The 17,068-nt window shown below is 35.6% G+C and overlaps 1 protein-coding gene across 1 annotated transcript in view; it reads left to right on the forward strand.

Moving 5' to 3' along the window:
* Positions 1 to 17,068, forward strand: part of LRP2 (LDL receptor related protein 2) — a 120,041-nt gene that overhangs the window by 99,331 nt on the left and 3,642 nt on the right. The window contains exons 62-77 of the mRNA XM_021400007.1: positions 188 to 310; positions 1,264 to 1,392; positions 2,602 to 2,733; positions 3,642 to 3,773; positions 5,251 to 5,394; positions 6,060 to 6,225; positions 7,074 to 7,202; positions 8,023 to 8,243; positions 8,539 to 8,715; positions 9,467 to 9,586; positions 10,956 to 11,046; positions 11,600 to 11,667; positions 11,827 to 11,947; positions 13,726 to 13,855; positions 15,934 to 16,053; positions 16,158 to 16,265. Coding sequence (XP_021255682.1) covers positions 188 to 310; positions 1,264 to 1,392; positions 2,602 to 2,733; positions 3,642 to 3,773; positions 5,251 to 5,394; positions 6,060 to 6,225; positions 7,074 to 7,202; positions 8,023 to 8,243; positions 8,539 to 8,715; positions 9,467 to 9,586; positions 10,956 to 11,046; positions 11,600 to 11,667; positions 11,827 to 11,947; positions 13,726 to 13,855; positions 15,934 to 16,053; positions 16,158 to 16,265 — 2,111 coding nt within the window. The remainder of the gene's footprint in view (positions 1 to 187; positions 311 to 1,263; positions 1,393 to 2,601; positions 2,734 to 3,641; positions 3,774 to 5,250; positions 5,395 to 6,059; positions 6,226 to 7,073; positions 7,203 to 8,022; positions 8,244 to 8,538; positions 8,716 to 9,466; positions 9,587 to 10,955; positions 11,047 to 11,599; positions 11,668 to 11,826; positions 11,948 to 13,725; positions 13,856 to 15,933; positions 16,054 to 16,157; positions 16,266 to 17,068) is intronic.

The following is a 17,068-nucleotide window of genomic DNA, read 5'->3' on the forward strand; positions in this document are numbered from 1 at the left end:
TGTCAAAAAAATGCGTACTGCTCTGACATATGATCACCAAAATGTAAAGATGTTTTTTTGAATGCCCCCACAATACATTTTAAGATATAGGAAATGTTTTAGTGTTACAGGTTAAAACTGATCAGGATAGCTTGTGACTCAGTGGCATGAAGTTATCAATGTGACTGACTTGATCTCTTCTTTTCAGTGGATATTGCTTGTGAGTCTCCGTTCCGTTTCCGATGTGAAAACAATCGCTGTATATATAGCCATGAGCTGTGCAACCAGGAGGATGACTGTGGAGATGGAAGTGATGAGAAAGAGGAACACTGTATGTACACAGAGAATTTAGCAGCAAATAGGAAATTCAGTAATTGTGATGTGTTTAATAGTGCTGAAGGCCTTCAGAAATGTCAAAATCAAACATGAGTATATGAAAACCGGTTCTTAATATGAAATAATTTGAACTATTATTATTGGTACTGTGTGTTCGCATCTCTCCGTGTAAGTAGCAAAAATGAACAATTGTTTGCCTGAAAAGTACAGAATATGGTTTTTGAAATCAAATTTTATTTTATTATGAACTTTACCTAAGTGGTGTCTATTAACAGTAAAGTCCTTTTAAGAAAAAAGAAAAAGGTTGGTTGTATTATAAAATAAGGATGGGATGGATAGGTGGGACTTCTTTAAATAGATAAATGGGTACTTCTGAATTTATACCACTGTTATGTACTGTGTAAGTTTTGATATTTAAGGCCAAATCCTGCAGAAGCTCTGTTAATGTTCAGTAGGGTTTTGCCCTCAGATACATTATGTAATTCATATTGACTGTGTTGATTTTTATATTATGAAGTGTAATCATATTTTTTGTTGTTTATTGAGCAACCAAAATAAGCCAGCTTATTTGTTGGCTCTATTGTGCAATTTTCTTAAAGTTAATAATTTACTAATATCTCAATCTCTTGAAGCCTGTAGTAGGTGTATAAAGTAGAGTTAAAGGGTATTAATAGGTTTGCACTATTAAAAAAATAAATTAGTTAGCTATTAACAGGAAGAATCTACCTTCTGCCTTCATAAAATAGAAGGGCATCTTTCAGTTCATTGAGGTTAGACTAGAGGTCAGGAGACCGAGGTTAGCCCTACTACAGACTTCCAGTGTTACTCTACAGTCATTATTTTACTGGATTCCACCAGCCTTCCTCATTAAAAATGTATAATAGTGCTGTCTGTTGGTTTTGTATAACTGAAGTTGTGATACAAGACTGCTTATCTTCTCAACCATAGGTAGAGAACCAACCCCAAGACCTTGTACAACTGACGAATTCAAGTGCAGTAATGGAAATTGTATTCCTCTACATTATGTCTGTGACAATTACGATGACTGTGGAGACCATTTTGATGAAATGGGCTGCAGTAAGTAGTTATAGAAAACAAAATTTTAATGCTATTAAAATAAACATTTCAGAAACAATACATGTTTCTTAGATAGAATACTAAGAAGTATTAATGTTTAATTAGCCTGTGATGGGTTTAATCTGATTAGCCGTGGCAATATCGTTTTTTTCCTTCTTTGAGGGAAAGCCTTAAGAGATTCAGTGCTGATTTCTCAGTTTCACATGTATTCCCAATCGTCAGTAGACAATACAACCTAGTGCAATTACTTGATGAAAATATAAAAATACAGAAATAATGTGAAACAGTGAAAATCAAAGACATCTCCTGGGATTCAGCATTCTACATTTGTAGGTAGATGTGAATGCGGTCAGACGTTAACATTCATAACCTTCCCAACATCAGAAACCTGAGATGCTGAGAGAAAAGCTTTTTGTGTGTGTACAAAGAATTTGTTTCTAGGTATATGTAGAATAGAGGTGTTTAAATTAGCACTGGGATGTGTATGTTATGAATGAGTTAATGAGCTTAATATAATGTCTTAGTATCTTATGCTCTGTCAATAAGCATATATTACTTCTTTCCTACTTACATACAGTGTACCTGAATATGAAAGTACTCTGTATATATGTAAAGTATGTCAAAATCAATTTGATTCTGTATGTACTCTGAGAAGAATACTATCTTTTATCTGTCATAGCTTATCTATCATACTTTACTTGCCTTTTCCATTATAGGCCTGTTTCAAAGTGCATTGCATTCTATGCAATTACCTATATTGATTTCAGAAGGCTTTAGATGAGCTACTACTGGCTGAGCAAGCTCTCTGTGCCATGTATGGTAGCAATTAAGAACATTTTTTGCTTAGATGATAAGGCAAGAATAGATAAGAAGGAGGCCAAGCTAGGGGTTAGTCAAGTTTGTTAAATAGATTCTGCAATTGCTGCAGATACTGTTAAGGAGCTGAACATGGTTGATTATGGGTATTATCCTGACCTTGATCACCTGCTTCTACAGGTGAAACTATTCTTACTTGACTCTTGACTGATGCTTACTGTGCTCTTAAGTTACTTATGCCTTAGAGATAAGATGTTCACATTAATTGGATTTTGCTAAGAAAACTAAGACTATCATTGAAAATAGCTTTGAGATAGACAACAGCGATCAAAATTATGACTTCCTTATCACTTCAGTTTTTGGTTATAAATGTATAATTTGCATTATTTTCAGATTCTGGAACAGAACGAACTTGTGCAGAAAATATCTGTGAGCATAACTGTACCAACTTGAATGAAGGAGGCTTCATCTGTTCCTGTAGGCCAGGTTACAAGGCCAGTGAAAATAACCGAAACTCCTGTGATGGTATTTTCAGTCTTCTAAACATCTTCTCACAGACAAGTCTTCAATGATCCATCACTTCATCTTTCTATATGACTGCTTATTCTTGCATTATAACAGGATGTTTGTACATTTACCAGATGCTTCTTAAATAATTTTGCTGCTTGATCATGTTTGCTAACAAAGGCTCATTCCACAGTTCAGATTTGTTTTAGTCTTTAATTGGCTGTGGGTATACGTTTTTACTTTTTTGTACATATGTTTAGTTGTATTTTTGAAAACCGAGGAACAGAAATTTGCTATTATTTCTCTTTATTGAAAGAAAACTTACTGGAGGCTACACTCTCATTTTATTTTTTTCCAGAACAGACCCTCAGTGAAGATTTGTTGTGCTGTTTTTTTGCCTTGATTATACGCAGATAAAATATTGTGAGGAGTTAACCAAAGGCCATTGTTAGTGGTCATGCAACGTAGTACATTCATGTTTACCATTTCAGTATGTTTTGATGAGATTGCTTCTGTTTGTTGGTCCCAGATCTGATGGACAATTTGTATAGTTTTATTAAACATGGTAGAAGGCCATTCCTCCTGATCCTTCTTCCTGCTGATATGGTTTCTTAGAGACTATGTCTTTTGGCTTCACCATTTCTACAAGGTTTTGCTCTTGCATCTCATTGTAGTTCACTGAAGAAAGACAAGAGATGAGGCAGATTTAACACAAAAATACGTGATCAAAAATGTGTTTCTGAAAAGTAATCTTATAAGCAGGAGCCGGACTTCTTTTAGATAACTGATGTTGACGTTGAAGATCGTTTATTAGGTCACTGATCTTTTAGAGTGTATAGGGAAGGGGTAAGCCTACTGCTTCATGGAGTAAAGATAACCAAGTTGTGGAAGACAGAGATTAAACTCCCTATATTTTCTCTTTACAGATATCAATGAATGCGAGATCTTTGGAACGTGCACCCAGGACTGCAAAAATTCCAAAGGAAGCTACGAATGTTTTTGTGCAGATGGCTTCAAGTCTGTAGGTGATCAACAAGGGAAACAGTGCGCAGCTAATGGTATGTTAAGCGACAGCAAGATTGATTGCTACCTGTAAAGGGCAAGTAGGGGAGGCCAATTTAGTGAATATAATCCTTTTTTTTTTTTTTTAAGAAGGGGATAGCAAAAACCAAACTTCATTCTGTACTGTAATGTTATCTATGTATTCCACCCATTCCATAATCAGGAAGAGAAATGCACATCTCTATTTCCAATTGTAAACATCAAAAATAGTATATTGGTTTTGATGTCTGCCTGCCTTTCACCCAATTTTTTTTCCAAAGGACTGCTTTTCCTGTTGTTGTCAGCAGAGCAAAATCAATATTTGCCTATTCCTGTTGTTCAGGTTTTCTCATCCAAATGATGCTACAGGAGAAAGTTGCATTAAACAGGTACAAATCAAGACACTTGAATGGCTGCCATTCATTGTTCATGGACTGATGCACACAAACAGAAGGACTTTAGTCCATGTTTAACTTCAGTCATTTTTTTTTATCATACTGCAGTGACTACATACAGTGTGACAGTCACTGAATAGATAGAGAGCTGGTTCAGCAGATAATAATAGTAGAACAGTAATACAGAGCTGTAGAAAAAAAATTGACAGCAAAAAATTATTATATAAAATACTGAAACAATTTTGTATTTCGATAATTACTTATAGTATAGCAGCTTTAAGAGATACTGAATGATGTTATGGTATCTGGGTTTTTGCTTCGCAGCCTCTGTATGTGCTAGTATCTGAATTCTAGTTCTTGAAATACCCTCTCAGTAGGAAGAAGCATCTGGAGATTCTACACATCTAGACATTTTTAAGGCTCGGTGACAGGGGATAGTATGATCGTAGCTGTTAACATCATAAAATTGCTTGTGACTGTAGTTATACTATGTAGGTGTGATTAATGTAGGAGAGCTTCTCTGGTAGAAGGCCTAGGATCCAAGTCCATGACTCCCACGTGGACATTGTCATTAAAAAAAAGGCTGTACAATTACATTTTCTCTCCAGCACAGTGAGCCAGGTGGGGCTCATACTCCTGTGGAGTATTGAAGCTAAACTCAAATTAACCTGCAGCCAGGTAGGAGAGCGTTCTTCTGAATCAGGTGGAATAACTAAGGCAGCTTCTAACTCAAGTTACTGACAATTTATTAATAGCTACCAAATCTGTTCCCCATTTTGTGGGGTGGTGGCATCTGAACTGTGTAGTGTGTACCTGCGTTCCACTTTTGAGATGTGAGGTGGTAACATGCCAATGTTATGATGTTTAAGAATTTATAAGGACTTTTTCCTTAGTGATTTTGGCTGTGCAAAGTCTATGGCGAAAAGGGTAAGTGGTAAGTATGTCCAGAATTTTTAATTAATTTTGCAAAGCCAAGTAATTTGAAAGCTCTGAAGCTTCAGAAGCAGCCCTCTGTCCCTTCTACTTTCTTATTCAGACTTATTATTTTTTTTTTCTGAAAATGAAATGCATGTAAGAAAAATTAATGTTCATTTTCTAGGTAATCCTCCATTGTTGCTGCTGCCAGATAATGTGCGCATTCGAAGATACAATATCTCATCAGAACAGTACTCCGACTATATTGATAACCAGGAGCGCATCCAAGCTCTGGATTATGATTGGGACCCTGAAGGGATAGGCCTGAGTGAGTATGTGTAGAAAATTAGTACTCAGCCATGCAGTGGCTGGTTGAAAAAGACACATTTCTGTGGCATAGGTATTTAATTTATGTTGGAAATGAAAATCAAACTAGATTAACTAACTGGACAGATCTTGTTTGAATGTGCCCATCCCCTCTACTTGTTCTTCAGCATCAGTGTAGATCCTTTTAATGCTTTACTTTGATTTTATATAGTTTTTGTTCTGTTTTCCTTTTGTTTTGGTATGAATTCAGCTGTGGAATTGTTGCTGTTTAGGATTATGCAATAGTAGAGGACTCCTATGAACAGTGCCCTTTCTTATCTTCTGCTTCTGCTGGTCCCCAAACCTGATCCAAGTTTTGTGAGAACTGAACTAAACTACTCAATATCCTGTGCAAAAGGTTGAAAGTTAAGGTCCTCTGCTCTTGAAAAATGCGATAACCTACATCAATATGATTTTAGGTGTACATATCCACTCTGATAACAATTTGAGCACTAACGCAATATATGTAGTTGAGTTGAACAAAAAAATTTTGCATTCTGAATGCAATGAATAAAAAATTCGAAATAGTATCTTGACATAAGAGCCTCTGAAAAATTAGAATTTAAAAAAAATTGGGAATAACTAGACATTAAGAATTATCTTTTTTGTTGTTGTTGTTTTGTTAAGGTATTGTGTACTTCAGCATTCTGGCGCAGGGTTCTCAATTTGGAGCCATCAAACGTGCTTATCTGCCCACATTCGACAGCAGTAGAAACAATCCCACAAAAGAAGTTGACTTGAATCTCAGATATATAGTTAATCCTGATGGGTTAGCTGTTGACTGGGTTGGAAGGTGAGTGTACTGAAAAGCTAGCAAAATGTTGTGCATTTAATATGTCAAGGATCTGTCAGAGGGTGCAAAATCCACTTTTTTTTCCTTATAAATTCTCTCTGTTTCAAGATATTTGGTTTGAAGGTAGTCCAAAGACGTATAGTAAGCTCTCCTTGCCCAGACAGCAGGTTAATAGGTCACATAAATGTTGAGGATGGCACCATGTAATCTCTGAGGAAACTTGCATTGTTCCACAAGTGACAGATCAGTTGTGTGTCAGTTAGTGATAATATGCTAGCCTTCATGACAGATGGATTCTTCTCTGAGGACTCAGGTAAACTTGAAAACAAGTTTACACTACTGTTGAAAGGAGATCTTCCCAATCCATAATGGAATTAGCATTTTCTCTTTTCTCATTTCTTACTACTCTTGTGCTGTGTGAGCTAGTCCCAAAGCAATGCTGTTCTGAAGTCCGATTATACATGTTTTCTCAGAAAATGATTACATTTCTGTAATTGTGCCTGAAAGAAAGAGGTTTTTTTCCTCCCTCTTTTGGCTGTGACTGTTCTTCAGGCTAAAATATGGCATTTTGTTTTTACTTAGTCCTAGTAATGATGAGATTGCTCCTCATTTTTTCTCCCTTGGAGAAAAATGGAAAGAAAGTTGGGCATAACTTTTGTAAGTTTAACTCGGATTTTGATGGTGACAAAAAGTTCATGCTGATGGTGAAATTTTTCAGATATAATCCATACAGTTTTGTTTTATTGATTTTGTTTGATTTTGACGTAGCTTTTAAATTTTTTAAAAAATTATTTCTCTCTCAAGTATAAGCCATTTACTTTTGAAGTATTTTGTTTTCTGTATTTTAGACATCTTTACTGGACTGATGCAGGGACTAATCGAATAGAGGTGGCAAAATTAGATGGACGGTACAGAAAGTGGCTTATCTTTTCTCTACTGGATCAACCAGCAGCTATTGCTGTCAATCCAAAACGTGGGTAAGTTACTACAGGACTTCCCAGAATTATTTTCAATATAATTCAGTAAAAAAAGAAATAAATAAAATAATCACAATGATAAACTTTACAGGAAAGACTAAGGGTATATTTTCCTGATTAAATTCATGTTTTTCCTTTTATTAATGTCAGGAAATTTATATACACGGGAATATATTTTAGGATTAGATTTCATTCAGTTACTTGCATTGGTGATGGCAGCAGGTAGGCCAAATAAAGATTTCCTTTCTATAATGCTATGTGCTCACCAAATTTTCTGTATTACTACTGACATAGGGAAATTGATGTGACCCTGTTTTTACTAACTTCAAGTAGCGAAGAAATGTCCTTTTTCAGTGGAAAACAATGTAAATGCACTGATATGTTAAACAGCTCTGCTTGGAGCATTTTGTATTAGATGGTGGATCACAGTGACTTTGTGACACGTGCTTCTAAGCTGGAGTAAAGCAGCACAGTTCCTTGAAGTCATTTGGACTCTGTAGCTTTATCTTGACTGATGAGTGCTCAGAATATTCAGTCATTTTTCTTCCATTGAGAATGAGAAATTGTCATTGAAACCACTTTCTCTCCAAATCAGGACATGAGATGCAAACATCTTTATCTTCTGTACTTGTAACATGCTTGTTCTGTGAATTTGCCATGTCTTTACTAATCTCATAGGTTAGGTTTTAGGTATTAGGTACTAATCTCATAGGCTGCTGCTGAGCGGCTTTATATTTAATGACTGACCTGTTCAGTTAAACTCTAATGTATGACTGTGGCAAATTCTGAACTATACTGAATTCTGACTGTGTTCTTTCAGGCTCATGTACTGGACTGACTGGGGAAGGCAGCCCAAGATTGAATGTGCCTGGATGGATGGACAGCAAAGACAAACTTTGGTCTCTGAAGACCTTGGCTGGCCAACAGGTCTTTCTATTGATTATTTGAACAATGATAGGATCTACTGGAGTGATTCTAAAGAAAATATTATTGAATCTATGAGACATGATGGGACAGACAGAACCATCGTATTACATGGAGGTAAGAATTTATTATGGAACTTGAGCAATAGTAACCAAGATGTATGCTTAACAAGCACTTGGTTTGCACAGGTGGGCTAGATTTTCAAAAGCTTTTCAAAAAACAAATCTGGGTAGCATTTTCTCCTCCATTATACAGGGATACGTAGCACACCAGGTTCAAAGCTCGCGATGCCTGGAAACCAGATTCTTGAAGTGAAAGGATTAAATGATGTATTTAGCTGAAGAATAGCAGTTGTATTGTTTCTGCTAGAGATTTGCTTGCTGACAGTCTAATGTTTGGTTCTTTTGAGAAGTAGGCAGTCCATACAGCCTTGATGTCTTTGAAGGCCATTTATACTGGATAGCTAAAGAACGAGGAGAAGTCTGGAAAAAAGATAAATTTGGAAATGGAGAAAAAGTGAAAGTGCTGACTGTAAATCCATGGCTTACTCAAGTGCGCATCTATCACCAGCATAGATACAATCAGTCAGGTAGGTGATCAGCGTACTGGATGAGCCATTCATTGCTGTGAGATTGAAGTTGATATTGTTGTTTTCAAAGAGCTTAGTAACCTTCTGATAACATGTCTATCAGCATGTGATGTTATCTCTGAAATAAAAAAAATGAGAGTCTGGTTATTATTTTCTACATACCTAAAATGAAACCAGCTGTGGAATAGCATACATTGCTCTTCAGAGTCTATTAATAATAGATCACAGCCATGTCCTTTCCCTTCTTACCTCCATCTTGGAACTGTTTGATATGACAGTCACAGTATGAATGTATCCCTGTAATATATGAAATATTGGCCACTTAATATTGCCCCTAGGGGGATGTTTTAACCATGGCATGTCTGCAGTAATCACAGGGCAGATACCTGGAAAAACATCCAGCATGTACCTCTTCAAAGATGTTTTAGCTTTCAGAAACAAAAGGCTTCCTGTTGCTCAGGAATGTTCTGTTTCTTCACTTCCTGGTACTATAATGGCTTCCAGCAACCATAGTCTCTCACTTAGGAAGATTGTAAGAAAAGGCACAGAAGGCTTTGATAGAAATGCAGTGTTTGGGCATCAAGTTGTTAAAAAAAAAACCCACAGGATTTAGACTTGTTTTGATTTCTGGTATGTGATATTGATGATACACTACTGCCTATGCAATACCCTGCTTTATTTCAATAACTGAGATGTGGCTGAGCTGCTGAACTGTTCTTCAGCTGCCTCTGCCACGTTTTTTATGTTTCAGTGCCTAATCCTTGTAAAGATGTCTGCAGCCATCTCTGCTTGTTGAGACCAGGGGGATACACCTGTGCTTGTCCTCAAGGGACTCGGTTTTTAGAAGGCAGCAGCACAGAGTGTGATGCAGGTAAAATAATTTGTGAAACTGAAAATAAAAGCAAAGGAAGTTTTGCTTTAAGAATACAAGTGCATTACTGAATTAGAAATTTAGAGGGATGATCTGGATGGTAGATAGAGTAGATGTTTTTAAGTCAGAACATATGGCTTTTATTCTCAGCTATCTGTGTTTTGTGGTCAGCTTGTGTACTTCATATAATCTCTTTGTATGTGATTTGTAAAATACATATAGAAAAACCACTCAAATATCCAGGCTCAGCTGCAAAATTGGTCACAGTTTCTAATTTTTTTTTTAAATTCCAGACTACATATTTTCCAAATACATTCTAGGTTACATACAAATACATTCTGGTTAAATACAAACTAGAAAATTTCTGACAAACTATGAGTTAATAAAATGAGTTGTGTTTACAATTCTGTACAAGCTATTGCATGAACGATATAATAGAGTATGTTAGCAACCTGAAACAAAGCTTACAGGACTCACAGTATGAACAGAGATAACTTATGGATAATCATATACTGGACAGCCTTTTAAGCACTAGAGGTTAGTGCTTGGTTGTTACGTAGCAGCAGAGCCCCCATAGCACTTCCAGAAACACCAATACAATAGAATTGTTTGTCTCTTCCCGAAAAGAAAGCATACCACTGCAGGATTTCTGTTTCTTTAGCACTCTCAGCTTACAGTGACATGAACGGTAGCCAAAATGTCCTTGTCCTCGCAACATCTCTTTAATAAGTGCAGCCTTATAACATTATGTCTGAGATCTTTTCTAGTTCTTTTTGCATTTACACAGCCTTTCCTTTTACTTGCATTTCTTAATAATCAGTGATGCCGTTTTCTATTGCCACAAAATACAAGCTGCAGTATGCTGATGTAATAGTGAATGAAAGTATACAATGCACATTTAGATTAGAATAAGTAACACTGTTGATTGCGTTTGCTATTAAATGCTGTGAATGCCCTTCTGTCCACTGATTTTCTGGATAAGTAATACATGACAGCTTGCTAGCCCTCTCTGTATGATTTCCAGCTGCTTGGATCACAGGGTTTGCAAAGGAGGTGAAGTATTGCAGCTTTCTGAATAGGGAGCTTTGAAGGGTGATGGTCTGCATTGATCAGGCAAACAAAAGTGATGGCAGATACACCTTTTGAATTGTTTCTGTCCACTTTTATTGAATAAGTCATTATTTTCTGATAAGATTTTTTGCTTCAATTAAAATAAATTTATTTGGCAGGAAAAAAAAAAGCAAAGCTGCTGAAAAGTAGCCCGTAAGTTTGTATATGTAAGTTCTATATAAATAAACAAAATGCTTTATGGTATTATTTATTTTGCTGAAGATGTTCTGATAACACATGTGGCTTTCAATTTTTGCAGCTATTGAATCCCCTCCCACGATGCCACCAGCATGCAGGTGCATGTACGGAGGAACATGCTATATAGATGAAAGTGGTCTTCCAAAATGCAAGTGAGTCAGTAGGTTGTTACGGTAGTTTGGGGTCAGATTGTGTTGATTTAGTCATGCACAATCAATTCAAGGTTTTTAAATGTGCTGGAAATGCTTTAGAAAATATCATACTTTGGCAATAGCATGTTTGTAACAATCACAAAAAAAAACAAACCCAAAACACATAAGCATACAAATACCAGTAAATAAGCAATGTAAAATTGCATCTGTTTGGGAAAAAAGTCAGAAGGCAAACCTCTATGAAGACTACTAAAGGTTATGCCAAAAATTTGTAAGGGAGAAGTAATGCTCAGTAAATATAGCTTGAAACAGCCACTAGGTGCCACCAATGTTCCAATGAAACTAAATCATTTGACTTCAGTGACTCTAGTTTTCTGACTCAGCAGTTTTTATTTCCACTTTCTGTTCTAAGCAGGCATAATATCCTTACAGTCAGTGAAACATTACTAAGCACAGAGTTAATTTATGGCAAGTGGATATATTACAGTATGTAGTAATGAAGCTGAGATTCTGTACTCAGTCTGTCAGTCAGCTGTTCTACTTGTATTTACAGATGCTCTTATGGCTACACTGGGGATTATTGTGAAATAGGATTGTCAAAGGGAGTGCCTCCTGGAACAAGTAAGCTTCAAGTATATATTACAATTAATGTTTTGAGTTAAGGAATGTGTAATAGCTCACAGTGATACCTGTGGAAGGACAAGCATATCATTCACTGGGCTCTTTTGTACACACAGCTTTACTTGCTTGAATGTTTGCTTATTCTTCTGTCTTTGATAGCAGCAGTAGCAGTGATGTTGACAGTCATACTCATCATAATAATTGGAGTGTTAGCGGTTGGAGGCTTTTTTAACTACAGACGGACAGGCTCCATTTTACCAGTGCTTCCCAAACTACCAAGGTATGTTTCAAAGACTTCCATGACTGAACACTGAGAATATATTTGTGCCTAAGTATTTCTGAAAAATTTAGTTTGTTTGCCATGTGCCTGTTCTGCTGGAATGTGGCAACAGCAGTGTTGCAGCAATTTCATTGAATTTTTGATTCCAAGCAGTAGACAAAGAACTGTTGTCAAAGTCTTCTACGTTCCAAATTAGCTTTCAAATAATGAGCAGTGTAGAAGTCTGTTTACTTGATCTGGTACTGGATATTCAGTTCAAAAGAACGTAAAATATTATAGTTATGTATGTTTTAATTTTCTATAAAATTGTGTCAGAAAACACAATTCTCTCTAGCAAAGAGATCTTTTTGACATTGGTTAAGTTCTTCTGCAATGCTGTATTCGTCTGTTTAAAAATACAGGGGGAAGTTGAAATGAACATTTGTTTCCAGGGCATGAGATATCTGTACATTTTGTAGGTTCTTGCTGTCCTGACAGTCGTAGTATGCAGTGAAAACCAGCCTTGTGAAATGTAATTTAAAAATATTTGATGTTTTAAATTGAAGGAAGATGAAATAAAATGATTTGTAATGGTTTCAAATAAAAATTTTGACAAAAAGATGTCAGGATGTGATGCTTAAAATTTTGTATTTAACTTTAAGGCAGTTAGGTGTCTTTAAAGGTATAAAGCTACATCGTTGCACAGATTTCACAGTAGTAACTCTTAAGTCAGAGTGATAACATTATTGTAATTAGGAATGCGGATGTAGTTACAACTGCTTCCTCAATGCATGTCTATACTGAACAAGTTAAATTTATTTATAAATTTCTGTAGTTAAATTGGAGCAAAATTTTCATGCAAATTTACCCTGTAGGACAAAGAGTTTGTGAGAAGTCTTTAAACTACACAGTGACATCCCCTGCTTCCTGCTTTGTTGAAAGGAAATTTTCTACATCATCAGGCAGTGAACAAGTAGAATTCTAATGCACTGAATCAAAATTCTCTGTTCAGCTATACTTCTCATATGAGGCCATGTGAAATGGAGAGTTTTTATTTTTTTCTTTGTGAGGTTTGATTCACAGTTTTCATTTCTCTTGCCAATATACCATTGTGCTACCATTGTTAAGTTCCTCTTTAAGTGGTTAATGCATATGTTAACTGCAGAGTTTACTCGGGCTACAGCTGTTACCCCTAACTCAGGACTTGTCCATGTATGAGAATCCTAGACTTAAGCTTTTAAAAATGTAGTAGCTGGTTCCTAGGGATAAAGCATATGCACGGAGCACCAGCTCCATTTCCAGTATTTCTTATGCAGACTTAATGTGTGCTTGTGGTCACTGTAAGCCTATATGCAGATTGAACATTTGCATCCACAGTTCTGTAGGTATCTTCATTATTTGGATGCATAAGCATTTTCAGTAAACATGTTATTGGAATTATATTCGCAAATTTGTATGCCATCGCAGCTTCATTTTTTAATCAGTTTCAATTAATTTGAACTTTTGAGTGAATTTATACGTTTGTCTGTAAATGAACATTGAAGTAAGAGTAGCCAAAATATAACTTCTTGAGCCTGTTTGGTGTCTGCATAGGCACATATGAAAATACGTGTGATCATTCTGAATGGGGTAACAGATTAGAAAAACTGCTGAACTAATGCAGGAATATAAATTATAATGCTCTCATTAGCTTGCTTATAGCCAGCAAAAATTCCAAGTGATAACTATGGTTCGAAGAACAACTAAAAGAAACTGTTTTATAAGCTTCATTCCTGCATAATATGTTCCTTTTTTTGTAGCTTAAGCAGCCTTGTAAAATCAACTGAAAATGGCAATGGGGTAACTTTCCGATCTGGTGCAGATGTGAGCATGGACATAGGAGGTTCTGTTTTTGGAGGAGACTCTGCTATAGACAGAGCAATGCAAATGGTAAGATTTAATTCTGAAATATATATATTTCACTTGTGTCCTTTCAGTGTCATTTATAACTGACAGAGGGAAGTCTTTTGTGTAGAAAACACAGTGAGATGATAAATGTGTTCTAGAAAAAATGAACATTGAAAGATAATTTTCTGAAATAGATTTTCATAAACTGAAAGCAAGGACAACTGCAGACTGTTCTTCAAAATAACATGACTACCATTTCTCAAGATTTACATGATCGAAATTAAGTCAATTACCTGCTTTACTATTTCAGCTCATTCTGAGTGAATATAGTGAATGAATTAGACAAAAATATTGGACAAAAATTACCTGCTTTACTATTTCAGCTTATTCTGAGTGAATACAGTGAATGAATTAGACAAAAATATAGGAATTTCTTGAGGGCCTTCATGTTCTGTAGAACGGGTAAATGTGTAGTTTTCAAGTTCAGATGGTGTGTTGGAAAATTCAGAGGTGAAACTCAGGACTAACTACAGAATATGGTTCTTAGCACAGCAACTTGAACTTTTTCTTGTTTTAGAGAGTTTAAGCAAATCAGGTTTAAGAGTTTTGAGAACATCATCAAATGTAAATCTTATTTCATCCATATTTTGTTATGCACATCTGAGAAATAGCATATTCTTGTGTTTCCTGTTCTGAATAGTTTTCCTATGGAAGAAAATATTCCCCAGTTTACTACAATATGTACAATGCTCAGAAGATTTTTCCTTCTACAAAACAAGTCTCAAGCATGTTTGAATAGTAAGCACTTGCTGCAAAGTTTACATTGGAAACTCCCTCAATTTTTAATGTTAAATTTCAAACATAACCGACTATAAAATGAAATGAAACAGCTAGTAAAAGACAAGCTCATAATATGTGTATATGACCTTTTTCCAGACAAAGAAACACATTGATTGTTAAAACTAAGCAGCTTTTGTAATGAAACAACTATGTGAACGTTTCAGTAAATACTGGGAAATAGCTCTAGGCTTGAATATTACATCATTTTTTTTTCATGTATGGAAAAGCTTCATGGTACTTTCCAATTTTCTGGCCTACTGTTGACATATACTGAAGTCCAACTGATCCAGTTTTTACATTGCTAGTAACATCCAGGTCTGGGTATGAGCTGTTTCTACTTAAGTGGCATTAATGTGCTCTATATATTCAAGCTTTCAAAAAAAAAAAAAAAAAAAAAAAAAAAAAAAAAAGGAGAAGAATTCAAAGGATTTGGTTTATGGCAGCAAAGAATCACAGGATATATTTTCTAAACTTTCAACATCGCTTATGCATAAGTAGATGTTGGAGGGATGTGTTTCAGTGTTGCTGTTCTTAGTGAAGCTATGTTAAATTGAGAGAGCCAGTTGTGAGGTAAAGAGATAGCGCAGGTGTGAAACTTATTGCTGTGAGGCATTTGCTTGTGGAAATGAGGCAGGTTTATAGAATTTGTTTAAGTACTCTTCTCGTTTTGTTCCATGTTTTTCCTCTGATGGGGCTGTGACAAGTAGCAGGTTAATTGAGCCTGGGTAGGATTTTGTACTGTTTTCATTACCATTCTAGCTGTTAGTGCTTGACTGGCTAGCCCTGGGTGGCTATGCCCATGTGGTACTAAATACTGTAAATGGAATGAATCCCTTTCTTTTATACTTCGGATGCTGCTTGTTAATTTGTTTGTTAGTCTGAAACCTCTAAAATGAAATATTTATTTTTGTATTATACTTCTTTTGATAATTCCTCCCTATTGAAGGTGTGATTTGTGGGAGTCATCTTTCCCCATCATAAATTACTATGAGTGAATTATCCAACTGTATATGTATTTTTTTCAGCTAGAAATTGGAGTAATGCTGAAACACAGCATGGTCTACACTATTAAGTCAGAGAGTAAAATAATATATAGTAAACTTGACATTATACTTTTGATAGATGCTAGATTTTGTCTAACCTTATGTGAAAGTAAACATGGATTTTTTCCTGAAATGAAGAATTGGACCATAAAGTCATTCCTGGGAGTGTGCAGATGTGTGGATATGTTTGCTGTGCTGGAGTTACTGCCTTCTTTTTTTTTTTTTTTTCCTCTGAAGAATGAAAACTTTGCAGTAGAGTCAGGGAAACAGCCAATCACATTTGAAAATCCAATGTATGCAACCAGAGATAGTGGAGCTGGTGGAACCAGTGCAGCTACAGTCATTCAACCAACACAGGTAAGAGAAGTTTAGGCTTGCCTTTCATTTTTCTTACAACCTCCTTTTCAATTCAAATTCAAATTGAATTGCCTTTTTTTTTTTTTTTTTTTTTACTCCTACAGGTGACAGGAGCTAGTAGTATGGAAAATGAAAATTTTGAAAATCCTGTGTATGCCTCTGCAGTATCTGCTAGACCAAAGGAGCCTCCTCCAAGTACAGACGCACCTCAGGTAGTTCTACAGTTGTCTTTTTTGCTTTGTGCTCAAAATCAGAGGAATTGAATTGTTAGGGAAACTGCAATATAGTTTCTGTTCTGTGTAAATAGTGGCATCAAGTTGGCACGTGCAGTGTACGAAGTGCAACTATTTACATGATTTTCAACCTGGTCAGGAAGAGAAAGGAAAGCAATGCAAGTACAGAATGGCCATGGGCACACAGTAAGAATCTGTTGAGATTAAAATCCCTGACTGGTTCACCAAGATACCAAGATTGCAATAGAGGATTTCCTTTCACTGTCTGCTGTGTTCCATTTTGAGGGCAGATTCTAGCCAGAAAATTGTAATGTAAGGCTACAAATTGGCATTGTTTCCCAGCAGAAATATTATAACTAAGATTTTACTGGGGACATCTTTTAACAATTATATTAGAACTGCTGTACCTTGACAGAAACAGCAGGGTATATTTTTTTTCTATAACATATTAAAAGAAAACACAAGAAAAAGTACACTTCTATTTGAAACAGGGAAAACCCAGTTCTTTTTGGTACTAGAAGTTGAAATAAGACATTTACTCAAAGTGTATTGTAATCGTTTTTAAAATAGTAGTAGTAGTTTTATCCATATTTAAAATTACTAGAAATGATATTTAAAGCATTTGTTCTTTCTGTTCTTACAGGACATTTTAGTGATAAAAATCCAAGTATTATCTCATGTAGATTATTTGTAACTAATGAAAGATATATTTTTATGTTTTAGAATCCATCTGCATGAGCTAATGATGCCTTGTTTTCAGGCTCTTTACAAATTCCGCACTA

Source organism: Numida meleagris, chromosome 5 (assembly GCF_002078875.1).
Source record: "Numida meleagris isolate 19003 breed g44 Domestic line chromosome 5, NumMel1.0, whole genome shotgun sequence".
NCBI classification, from domain to species: Eukaryota; Metazoa; Chordata; class Aves; order Galliformes; family Numididae; genus Numida; species Numida meleagris.